The sequence below is a fragment of the Mustela nivalis genome, assembly GCF_964662115.1.
Source record: "Mustela nivalis genome assembly, chromosome: 19".
Lineage (NCBI taxonomy): Eukaryota > Metazoa > Chordata > Mammalia > Carnivora > Mustelidae > Mustela > Mustela nivalis.
Genome location: NC_139038.1, coordinates 285873 through 298804, shown reverse-complemented (window position 1 = coordinate 298804; position 12932 = coordinate 285873). Strand labels below are relative to the sequence as shown.

At 52.2% G+C, this 12932-nt stretch overlaps 1 protein-coding gene across 2 annotated transcripts in view; it reads right to left on the bottom strand.

The window, feature by feature from the left end:
• Positions 1–12932, bottom strand: part of DNAAF5 (dynein axonemal assembly factor 5) — a 44423-nt gene that overhangs the window by 22975 nt on the left and 8516 nt on the right. For both annotated transcript variants that reach the window (XM_082714041.1, XM_082714040.1), the window contains exons 3-4: positions 10931–11055; positions 10484–10602 (exon numbers count right to left, since the gene is read on the bottom strand). In XM_082714041.1, the coding sequence (XP_082570167.1) occupies positions 10484–10602; positions 10931–11055 (244 nt within the window). The remainder of the gene's footprint in view (positions 1–10483; positions 10603–10930; positions 11056–12932) is intronic.

Below are 12932 nucleotides of genomic sequence, written 5' to 3'. Positions count from 1 at the left end.
CACATCATACGCAGTGGGGAAAATGGGGAACTTTTCCTCTAACTGCAGGAACCAGACAAGGACGTCCAGAGTCACCACTGTTGTTCAACATGCACCAGAAGTCCCACCCTCTGAAATAAAAGATAGCCAGATTGTGAGGAAAAAGTGAAACTTTCCGATTTGCAGATGACATGATGCTCTCTGTACAAAATCCCAAAGGCTCCACCAAAACGCTGCGACAGAACCGACGACACAGCAGTTCAGTAACATCACAGAGTGCAAAATCTAGGTACACACGAGTGCTGCACCTCCACACACTGACAATGATACAGTGGAGAGAGAGATGCAGAAAGCAATCCCACTTACAACTACACCAAAAATAATAAAATATCTGGGAAGAAACCCAGCCATGAAAGACATGCCCTCTGAAAACTAGAAGACACAGATACAGAAGCTCAAGAGGGCACAAAGGAGTGGAAACACATTCCATGCTCGTGGGTTGGAAGAACAAATATTGTTAAAATGCCTGTACTAATCTTCACATTTCAGGTAATCCCCATCAAAATACCGAGAGCACTTTTCACAGAGCTGGAACAAACGATCTTACAACATGTGTGGAACCATGGGAGACCCTGATGAGCCAAAGCAACCTTGAAAAAGAAAAGCAAAGCTGGAAGCATCTCAATTCTAGAGACTGAGTTCCAGTATTCTATTCTAGATTATTCTATTCTATTCTTCAATTACAGAATGGTTGTGATCAAAAACTGAATGGTACGGCACAAAACCAGAAACAGAGCAACGAAACTGAACAGCCAGGCAGGAACCCACAACTCGATGGTCAGTTCACCTTCAACAAAGCAGGAAAGAGCACCCAATGGGAAAAGGACAGTCTCTTCAACAAATGGTGTTCGGAAAACTGGACAGCGATATGCAGAAGAATGAAACTGGGCCAGTTTATTACAACACACACAATAAATTCAAAATGGATGAAGGACTTAAAATGAGACCTGAAACCATAAAATCCTAGAAGGAGCACAGGCAGTAACATCTCTGACACGCTGCAGCAGCATGTTTCTAGACCTGGCTCGTGAGGCCGGGGAAACAGAAGCACAATAACTGAATAAATGGCCTCGCAACAGAAAGCTTCTGCACAGCCAAGAAAACAACCAACAAAACTAAAAGGCAGCCCACAGGAAGGGAGAAGATATTTGCAAATGACATCTCTGATAAAGGGTTAGTATCCAAAGTGTGTAAAGAACTGATACAACTCCACGCTCAAAGAGCAAACAATCCAATAAAAAAAATGGACAGAAGAGGTACACCGACATTTCTCCGAAGAGGACCACCGGAGGGCCAGCAGCCACATGGGAAGAGGCTCAACATCACTCATCATCAGGGACATGCAAGTCAAAACCACGAGGAGGTACCACCTCACACCTGTCGCAGCGGTGAAAATCAACAGAAGCGACGGGTATCAGCGAGGGTGCGGAGGAAGGGGAGCCGGGTGCGCAGCTGGTGGGACTGCAAGCCGGGGCAGCCAGCCTGGAAACAGTGTGCAGCTTCCTCAGAAAGTTCAAAGCAGAGCTACCTCACGACCCCGCAGTTGCACTACTGGGTATTTACCAAGAAACCCCACAAAAATACTAACCCAACAGGAGACGAGTACCCCTATGTTTACAGCAGCATTATCTACAGGAGCCAAGTTATGGAAGTGGCCCAGGCGTCCACTGACATGAATGCGTAAAGAAGATGCAATGCATATGCACGCACACTTGCAGACACACTTACACGCACACACATTCTCACATACATGCACACCTGCCCACACTCACATGTGCACTCACACACACCTGCACACATTCACATGCACACACACTCATACATGCCCACACTCACTCACATGCATACTGGCGAGTGCACACACACACTCAAATATTACTCAGCCATAAAAAGGAATGAACTTGGGGTGCCTGGGTGGCTCCATGGGTTAAGGCCTCTGCCTTTGGCTCAGGTCATAATCTCAGGGTCCTAGGATTGGGCCCCATATCAGGCTCTCTGCTCAGCAGGAAGCCTGCTTCCCTTCCTCTCTCTCTGCCTGCCTCTCTGCCTACTTGTTGTGATCTCTGTCAAATAAATAAAATCTTAAAAAAAAAAAAAAGGAATGAACTCTTACCATCTACAATGACAGGAACGGAACTAGAGCATATTATGTGAAGTGAAATCAGTCAAGAAAGACACCGTATGACCTCACTCATCTGTGGAATTTTAAAAACCAAACAAGTGAGCAAAGGGGAAAAAAGACAAACCAAGAAACAGGCTCTTAACTCTAGAGAACCAAGTGACGGGGACCAGAAGGGTGGTGGGAGGGGGAGGGGTGACTGCATCAGATGGGAATTACGGTGTGTGCTTGTCGTGATGAGCACAGGGTGATGTAGGCAAGTGTCGAGTCCCCCGTCATACACCGGAATCCAACAGAACACTCTACATTAAGTCCTTGCAATTAAAATAAAAACTTGATAAGAAATTCTTAATTAAAAAACTCTAAAGATAGAAATTAAACCATAGGGGTGCCTGGGTGGCTCAGTGGGTTAAAGCCTCAGCCTTCGGCTTGGGTCATGATCCCAGGGTCCTGGGATAGAGCCCCACATCGGCCTCTCTGCTCGTCGGGGAGCTTGCTCCCCGCCCCCCGCCTGCCTCTCTGCCTACTTGTGATCTCTCGCTGTCAAATAAATAAATAAAATCTTAAAAAAAAAAAAAAAAGAAAAAGAAATGAAACCATGACAGGTCAGGGTTTTGAGTGTTCAGTAAAAGCAACACTTTGTACCATGAGAGCCCATCTTCATCTTTTTCCCTGTTACTTTTCTATTTTTATGCTATGTTAGAAAATTAGTTTCAATGATTCTGTGTTGGCTGTTTATGTGCGCCTGTTAACAAACAAGCAAACAATACTACTCTTCCTGATGCTATATCCACTGTGGAAAGTCTGTCGGACGAGGGGACATGAAACAGGGCAGCTGGTGGCACAAGCTTGGGGACACGAGGGCCCATGTGGCAAGTGCAAGGACACACAGGGCCTCACTAGGTCTGTGTCCTGCAGCTACTGTTCTGACTATATAATGGAGTACAAAGGACAATGTTCTGTTAGACCCAGGCTTAGCACACGGAGGCCCAGAAGCTATACCTGGCTGGCCACCCGTTTCTGGGAATCAAATGACCGTGAGATGCAGCCACATGTGCTCAGTCACTCTTGTCTAGGGCCATAGTGACTTTACTACTGTGGGTGTGGCCTACGCCTGATACAAACCATATGGCCCTTCACAGAAAAAGTCAGCCACTCCCCATTCTAGACTCCAGAGTTGGACTTTCCAGAATGGTAGCCACTGGCCACACACAGCTCGAGTTTATCAAGCTTAAACACAATTCTGTTTCTCGGTCCCACGAAGCACATCTCAAACGCTCAGCAGGCACCCGCGGGCCAGGGCTACTGTCCCGACGGCAAAGAGAGAACGTTCAGCTGCTCTCGTTCAGCACTGCACCAAAAGAACACTCGAGAATCCAGGGTATGATTTCAAGTGGCTAACGGAACAGAGCAGCATTATGATCTATGGCCTCTTAGTACCATAATTAACACTATGATGGACATCTTTGTATCTAAGTCTGTGTATTTCTGATAACTTGGACAAAACCCTAAAAATGGTCAGAGACCAGGCCCAGTGTCCGGACACGCAGGAAGCCTGTACCATCTACCCACGGCTACCTGCACCCCTCAACCTCCACATATTTATTTACCCACAAGCAGAGTATGAACTTAGTTCAGCATTACTTAAAAAGAATTTTTTTTTTCTTTCCAAAAATGTAATGCAAAACCAAAGTTAAAAAACAACCAACTGGGCACCTGGGTGGCTCAGTGGGTTAAAGCCTCTGCCTTTGGCTCAGGTCATGATCCCAGGGTCCTGGGATTGAGCCCCACATCAGGCTTTCTGCTCAGCAGGGAGCCTGCTTCCCTCCCGCCCACCCCCCCACTCCCCCACCCCCGCCTGCCTCTCAGCCTACTTGTGATCTCTGTCTGTCAAGTAAATAAATAAAATCTTTAAAAAACAAAACAAACAAAAAACAACCAACCTACCAGGAAGTTCAGAGGAGAACAATGAGCTAAGTGGCCCAGGGATCCCACCCTCCCTCCACGCCCAGCTGTCCCCGTCCCTCTCCCCTCAGCACGTGCGGCTCAGCTCTGGTGACAGCAGGCCTTTGTGGGACACGGGGTGCCCACCAGCCCCCGGGGACACAGGCAGCTTCCACACAGCGCACAGCTATGACCCATGTATACAGGAACCATTCCTGATCCTGGGAGAGTTTCTGGGAAGTGGGCGTGGTGGGGGCAGGCGGTGTTTCCTTTATTTACATTTAGGTCAAAACCATGCTCAGACACAGACAAGGATCGTCAACACCAGGCTGATTCAACCGCTCAGTTCCTAGGGCAACAACCTGCACCTAGGAGTGTCCAAAGCAGTCATTTCCCAAATCATCAGTTTGGCAGAAGCAAGCCTCGCTCCCTCTGAGCGTGTGGGTGGTTATCGCAACACGACTTCCTCACGAATACATAAACAGAACGGGAGGTAGAAGCCACAAGGATTTTACTGGCATCTAGAACCATCCTGAACCAAATGGCAATGACACGGAGCTCGTCAGGTGGCCAAGCACAGAGGCCTGTGGCCAGGGCAGCCCCACACCCAGCACTAGCCTCAGCAGCTCCCATGTTCAAGATGTTCAACCCAGATGTGCTCCATACCACCAGGGTGCCCGGCTTCCTGGGCAGCACTGGCAGCCTCGGTGCAGCGGCTCCAAGGCCCATCACACGAGGGCATCCCCAGAGATTGAGGCCCTGCAGGGGAAGGGGCTGCCGAGGTGCTGTCTTCTGTGCTATGGGGCAGAGAGACACCAGGAAATGCTCGCTGGACACCAGCAGTTTGCTAATACTGACAGAGCTTCTACGGGTCTCCTGGAAACAGCTTTCACGAAGTGTCATCTACATGTCATCGAAGCCACTTCTGAGTGCACACGCAGTCTCAGGCTGCTTGCAGCTTGCCAGGGGCCCCACGCTGCTCGCAGTCAGCCCCTCACCGCTCCCCCCCAAGCCCCTGGAGCCACAGGTCTGCCTTCCCCACCGACAGTTCCGTCTTTGCTGGAGATCTCATAAGAATGAGCTTTTTCACTAAACACGACATTTCTGAGCTTCATTCGTGTTGCAGCATGTGTCTGAATTTCATTCCTGCTCAGGCCAAGCGCTGCAGCTCAGCACGGACAAACACAGCTTGCTGACCTAGGCTCCAGTGCTGGACCTTCGGTTGTTCCCACTGTACTTCCAGAAATCCCCGAACTCTTTCCTAAAGTTTTGTTTGCATTGTGGCATGGCACTGTAATGTTTGGGTTCTTCTGTCTTTCTACCAGCAACATGTGCGGGTCCTGTCTCCCGACATCCAGGGCCTCTCCGTATGGGATTACTGTTGACTTTAGAAAACAACGCAAGGTCAGTGTTTCTGTCTGTCCGGGAACCTGAGGAAGCCCCGGAGGCCTGAGCGATGATTAACTTCTTCTGCCCAGAGTCCAAACTACAACTCAACCACTATCTCCTCATCTTTTGTTTGAAAACATAACTGCAGTACTTCCGCAAGCAACAAGCATGCAGAAACAGTGCCAACGGACAAGCCAGCGGAGGGGCGGGCAGCGGGCATGGCGGGCGGGCTCGGCCCACAGAACCAGGGGCGGTTCTACAGCTTTGCTCACTCTAAGTAGACCAGATGCAAATCTTCGTAAAACCAATTTGTTTTCATAATTGAAACAAAATTAAATATCATGGCAACAGAAATTGCTTAACTTTGGTAGAAACCAACAGTGAAGGTCAGGAGCAACACAGCCGTCCCCAGTCACTGGAGAAGGGGATGCTATCTATAAAGGTGGGCTGGGAAGGAAAGTCAGAGCCAGCTGGGTGTTAAAACTCTGTCTGTATATGCAGGAGGCGAGAGGCTCTGGGAACTCTGACGCCCAGGTCTGAGGGTCAGAGTTCAAACCCTTGCTCAAAGCCCAAGTGAGCTTTGTCTTCCCCTTCAGGTGCCCCTGATTCCTCCTAAGGGCATTTTTTGGATCTGCTCAGCTGAGGCTTTATCTCTGATATGAGCAGGTGCCCGAGGCAGGACTGAACCATCCCCATTGTGCAAAAGAACTTTGCACAGCCCCTGCCTTCACAAGGAGTGTGAGCCCTCCCTGGGGAGGTGAGGGTGGTTACCAGGCCTGTAGGTGACACCCAGGTGCAGACAGCAACAGCCTGAGATGAGTCCTGATTCAAGGGGAAGAGGGGCTGTGGTCTGCGGATGGGCAAAGCACTGCCCCCCCATCCCCGCCCCCACAACAGCGCCTGAGTTTTAACTCAAGGAGAGGTCAACAAAAACCCTGACTAAGCTGGGCCAGAAGCAGATGGAACATTAGATCGGATTGGTTTTGCACAGTTAGACAAAGTATAATTTAATTGCAAGCAGAAAAACAGATCATCAAAAAAAAACCCCACATTTTTTTAACCAAGTTTATCGAACTCAGATGGCAGGTCTACCCATACTATGTATTTACAAACCACCATAAACAGGCAGGATGACACTGGGTGCTCTGCACGAGGTTCCAGCTGTTTGCAAAGCAGGGGTATTTCACAAATGACCAGAGACTGACCTCCTTGAAGAAATGGAGGCCCCGCAGTGTAGGGGGGAGGGGGCAGCGGGAAGGGTATAAGGGAGGGTCACCAAGGAGGACCTGAAGCTTCGAGAACCTGAACCTGGCTCAGCTGGACACAGGTCCTGACAAGCCGCGCCCACCCCTTTGGGGTTGTGGGGCCTTACCGGCTCACTAAGGAGAAAACCAGGTATGTCTACAGCCGGAGTGGTGGGGCCTCACCCCTCTCCTGAGCACTCAGCAGGGAACTACTCTGCTCCCCAGCACCTGAGGCTAGCTCGAGTGGGTAATACTCCACGCCACAGACCCTCACGCCACTCACCCCAGTGCAAACCCACCCCCCATCTCTCCTCTGCACAATGTACCTTCTCTGACGACTCCCCCCTCCCCAAATACTTGGATGAAACAGACCAGCAGAGCAGGTCTGAGCTCTCAAGAAAACGTGAAAACCCTGAAGGGCATAGATCTAAGTTACAATGGAAGCTATTCAAATGGGACTCCACTGATTTCTCAAGTGGGGGACAAAACTTGACTCTATTCTCTTGCGTCAGAAGATCTGGCAAGCCATTCACCGTTATGAAGAGATGCTTCCCTGTTCACTCAAGCATCCCCAAAGAAAACAGTTTTAACAGGAGGCTAATTTCCAGCAGAAAAGACCCCGGAACCTGCTGTCACCACCTGATCCCACTGCTGGCAGTTCAAGGGTGCGACGGGCGGGCAGATCCTCTCCAAGCATGAACCTGTCCTCTGCCCAAGAAGAGCACTTTGTTCAGGGAGGGACTGACTCGGGGACAGTAAATGACACCCTTCTGATCTTCCCAGCACGTAGCTGGGTTTTAAAAGTGCAGCTACACTTCCGTGTGGCAACAGGAAACTTGTGTTTGTTGAACGGCAAACCGTGTGGTAACAGATGAGGTCCTATGCTACCTGCACCTTGTCTTCCCAGCAAAGTGGGCACGGGACTCTGACCTGGACTTCTGGCCCCATGTTCACACCAAGCCCTGACTGGACAGCACAGGGGCCCGCCTGGCAGCAGTGAGCCCAGCACCTCAATCTGTCCGTCTGCACACTCATGGAAGCATGCAGCGAGAGACACACAAGGCAGAAGGGGACTCACCGACCACGCCACTCGGAGCGAGGGGGGAGCAGGCCCTGCCAAGACCCTGGCTGCCGATAAGCAGGGAACGTCAAAGGGAAGACAGTCAAAGAGAAGGCTCCCAGCACAGATCCGACAGAGGCTGTTACCCAGAATGTATGAACAGTTCTCAAAACTCCATCATAAGATAATAACCCAATTCAACATTTGAACACACACTTGACCAAGAAAGGGATGGGGACAAGCATGACCGGAGCGCCTGACAGACCCCATGTGCTGATGGGGACCAATGGGAACCCTGCCCCCTGCAGGTGGGACACAAACACGCAGCCGGCCAAGGCCACAGACGGGAAGAGAGGCAGCTCCCAGCTCCCAGTGGGCCCACTTCCCGGGGCTTAACGAAGAGAGCGAACTGAGTTCACACAAAGACAGTACACAAGTGCTCAGATCGCCCTTGTCTGAAATCACAACCCAGAAATGACCCAAACATCCTTTCTCCCAGTCCAAGGTAAGATCCACAAAAGGGAATACTCCTGCAGCAGGAAGGCAGCCCCCACGTAGAGCTTCAGGGCATGAGTGCCGGAAGCCAGGCAGGCTATGGGCAGCCTGCATCATGCATGTGACAGCGTCCTGGGACAGACAGAAGGGAGTGCCCGCAGTAGGGCCGGACATGGTCGGGGGCTGACAGAATGTCCCAGGTCGTTTTTTTTTTTTTTTTTTTTTTTTAAAATAATGTCCCAGGTCTTAACAAGTGGCGGTCACACAATGATGCGCTTGTCAAACTCTACCTTTAAAGGCTGAGGATAGTGACGAGAATCCCGGGGCTGCAGCGTGGCCACGGAGTGGGGACAGCACAGGACCCGAGGGGAGGCAGCGGTGGAGCTGGGGGCAGCAAAAGGGCCATGTGTTTGCAGAAGCAGGCGGCCAGAGGCAAGATTCTGAGGAAGTGGCTGATGAAATCTGACATGTGAAATGGTGTAAAAAGAATCTGAAAACTTAGATTGAAAATTTGTATTTCAAAATAATTTTAGAAGAAAAAGACAAATAATGAAATATGCTTATCCTAACTTTTTTTTTTTAGAGGTTTTATTTCTTTGAGTGAGAGAGCGTGCTCACATGAGCAGGAGATGGTGAGAGAGAGAGGGACAAGCAGATGCCCTACTGAGCAGAGCCCGGCAGTGGACTCGATCCCTTGACCGAGATCATGACGTGAGTCAAACCAAGAGCTGGATGCCCAACTGACTGAGCCATCCAGGCGCCCAGATCCTGCCAACTTGATTGGAATTCATTCTAAATTCATTCTGCTTGGACTGAAAAAAGCCTTCGGAGCCTGACCATCCCTCACTGCCAGCCTGTCGTACCCCTGTGCCCCTCTCTGCAGTGTGACCTGGCAGCACAGCCAACGCCACGCCAGCACCAGATAAAAACGTCCCTGCAGCATGAGGATGGCCCTGTGCACACACACCACATGCGGGCAAAGAGCCACAGTGACTCGTGCAGAGCTATCAGCAGACAGCCTCAGGTTCTGTCCAGGACCAGGAAGGGAGGCGTCCCGGACCTCCCATCCGACGCCGGTCACGGTATCCCGACCTTGGTGAGAACCCAGCCAAGACTGCCCGTAAGCAAGCCTGCACAGTCTGCTGCCAGGGACGATGAGCGAGACGCCGCCTCCAGGAAGCCAAGGGGGACATGCGGGGCTGGATAGGATCCGCCTTCAGAACTCTGTTTCCCTCACAGACAAGGAGGGCATGCTTAAAAATAAAATCCCAGCAACCTTTATGTCTAATGTCTACATTTTTATTTATTTTTTAATTATTATTCTTTTTAAATTATGTAACGTTAGTCACCATACAGTACGTCATTAGTTTTTGACATAGTGTTTCAAGATTCATTGTTTGCATATAACACCCTGTGCTCCATGTCTGTGCTTTTAAAAAGATGTTATACTGTCAGACTTTACCAAATCAGAAAAATCCTTGCTAACAACTAATTTTTGTACCTTTTCTAAAGTCGTGTGATCTCCCCTCATACCAACTGTGCCATCAGGAGGCAAGGCCACATGAGAAGACACGCTGAGCACAAGTGGTTTCCAGAACAGAAGGAACTATGGTGTACAGGTGAGCAAGGCAGGAAGGGGGGCCCGCTCCCACAGGCTCCCCGCCGACACTGCTCACACGGAACTCAGGGGCTCGGAAGACACGCACACACCATGCACGCGTGTGCTCGTGGCGCAGCAGGGAGCCACCATGAAGGACGGATGGGAGGCCATGAGGCTACCTTGCCCCGAGTCCCACAGGCTGCACCTTAGCTATGTCCTGGGTGCGTACTCTCTGTGATTGTTTGGGTGAGGCTTAGAGCAGCTCTTCTTCTAGGGGACAGAGCACCACATGTTTTTAAAAGGCCTGCTGCCACCAGCAGCCACACACCATGCTGCACAGACCCGTGCGTCCGCGGCAGCCCACACACTCCCTTGGATAAAGCCGGCCTGGGGGAGAGGGCACCACAGAGGCGTCCTCATGGCTTCGAGTGACACTGGAGGCTGGGGACCCAAGTCCTGGCCAAAGTGCCTCTCTGCCAGCATGCTGCCTGAGCCCGGTCCCCACGGCGCAGCTTGGGAATGCCCTTCTCCTTGGATAGAGACCCCCACCCCCACCCCGCCCATTATGCAGACCTGGGGAAGGCTGCACTCACCTGGTGAGGGGTGACGGGCTGGAGGGGGAGTGGCAAAGTCAAGCTTGTCCTTGAGGTCATCTTCATTCTCCCTCTGCCACTGCAGGCCAACCTTCTCCCAGAGGTTGGCGGCTGCGAGCCTGTGAGCACAACATGCATCAGGGCCAGCAGGTTGTGCAGAGGCCAGGTAGGGGGTGCTGCAGATGAGGCCCTAAGTCTCTCCCCACAGGGAGCTAGGGGTTCATCCATAACCGATGTCTGTAGGTGCGCCCCAGGCACTACAAACAGAAGGCTACTTATAAACCACAAACCAGCAAATACAACCGCGAGGACAAGGTGGGCTTCCAGGAGAGACTTGTGCTCTTGGGGACAGATATCCAGAGAATAAAGAACCCCACGCTCGCAATAGGCCTCTGAGCCCCTTAGAATTGAAGGCCTGACAGTCCCCCCAGCACTACGGCCGCTTACGCGATCTCTGGTATGTCGTCTTCGAGGCTGCTCAGCAACAGCGGGATGAGCTTGTGAAAGAAGGAGTAGCGGTCACGCAGGTCCAGCAGCCAGCCCCCCACCACGCTGGTCACCGCCTGCCGCACCTACACGAGAAGGCAACAGGAGGCTTTAGCTGGGCACCAAGAACTCAGGCACTGGGCACCCGCCGTGCCACCCGTCCAGGCTAGACGCCGGCCTGAGGTCCTAGAGCAGCTCTGCCACCCATGCTGGGCTTGCAGAGAAACCGTCTGGGCCACCTTGTCTTGCTCGTGCAGGCCCGTGTCCCTGGGGCATGGCCTGATCCCCTGCCGGCTGAAGCAGAACCACGCTGCAGCCCCAGGCATTGCAGGATGCCCGCCCTCGCAGTCTTCCGTGTGGGACCCTCCCGGCCAGGCTGGGCACTGACGGCAAGCCCCCAGGAAATGTCAGCTTCCAGAGGCCACGCTGCCAAGCCCTCAGGTCCTGGAGCCCCAGGGCCTCCCGGGGAAGCCAGCAGGGCACCCTAGCTCTGCTGCTGGTGACCTGAGAAGGTGACGTGCATGCTTCTGCCCACTGTGCCCACCACAGGGAAGAAACGAGCTCAGAAACATACTCAGAAACACACGAGGTGCCAAAGGTCTAGCTCCCGGACAGCGGAGCCTGAGGCAGGAATCCAGGGGTGAATCATCACAGGAAGGAAGCAGGATGGGGCAGAGGCCAAGCGGAGATGTGGCTCAGCTGAATCCTGGGGGAGCTCAGGAGCACAAAGGCACCACACAGAGGCTGTCTCACCAGGGGCAAGGGCCCAACTACTGGCAGTGTGTGTCTGCTGTTGGCTGGGGCTGAACCCAGGAGGGAAAGCACTTGCAGGGACTGCGGGTGAAGTGTGCCCCGGGCGGCACCCAGGTCAGGGTGTATGTAGGCACTTGGACTTGGGGTAGGCAGCTAGACAAGCAGAGTGCACCCTGACCTGCCTGCTGCCTTCTCCGAAGCTCATTCTCCCTTCTGGAAAATGAGAGAATAACAGGACACGTGCCACTGGCTCCTGGTGAGCAGGGAAAGCCCCTGGCACAATGCTCGACTCTCGGGAGGTGCCGGGGCACCTGGCTCACTCGCCCGCCTGCCAGTGTAAACAGCACAGATGGTGGGAGGCAAACATGCCTGGGAGCAGGCCCCTGGGGCTCCTGCTACTGTTGCAATTTCTTGTATTAAATTAGTTCAAAATACAAAGTTGCAATATGAAGTAAAAGGCTGGTTATTAATGACATAAGCAGGTAATTAACAATCAAAACCACAACTAAAGATCCCAGAGAATCTCAGATATTCTTTCAACAAAAACATGCCCGGTTAAAGGTCCAAGGACCTAGAAACAACTGGACACCTGCAACAGTGAGGAGAGACTTAGCAAAGAGCGATCTCTCCGTGTTGTCCTTGTGCGTGATCCTAGTGGCTCCAAGGCTGCTGCGGAATCAAAGTGCCTCACAGCTAATGCTGTGAGAGGCCCAAGGGTCATTCTTACCATAAAAGTACCTGTAATAAGCAGCACCACACTCGAAGCTCAGCCTACACCACGTGCTGGTGGCACTCGAGAGCTCAGCGGACACTGAAATCCAACTGTGACCGAGTCTGGCATCAGATAGATGCAGAGTGAGTGGGGCCACCGCGGGGACAGTGGCAGGCACTCGGGAGGACCAGACCCCAGAGGGCTCTTAACGAAGGTGTGTCAGGCTAGCGGGGGGCATCAGGGACCTGCAGGGACCCACAGGAGCCCATCTAGCTGCGCTCACATGACCCTGACACTCTACCCACATGTTGGCACAACAGGGGGGCCCCATACTCTGGACAGTCACCCTGACATCCATCCCCCAAGACCAGGCTCTTTTGCAGGTTGGAGACTTCATGTGTCCCCACCAGTGAGCTGGGAGAGCCTGGGGGCTGGCCTCCACGCAGCTCCCAAGCCGCACAGATGGGTCTCCCCCAGCCTCAAAAAAGCTGCACACCC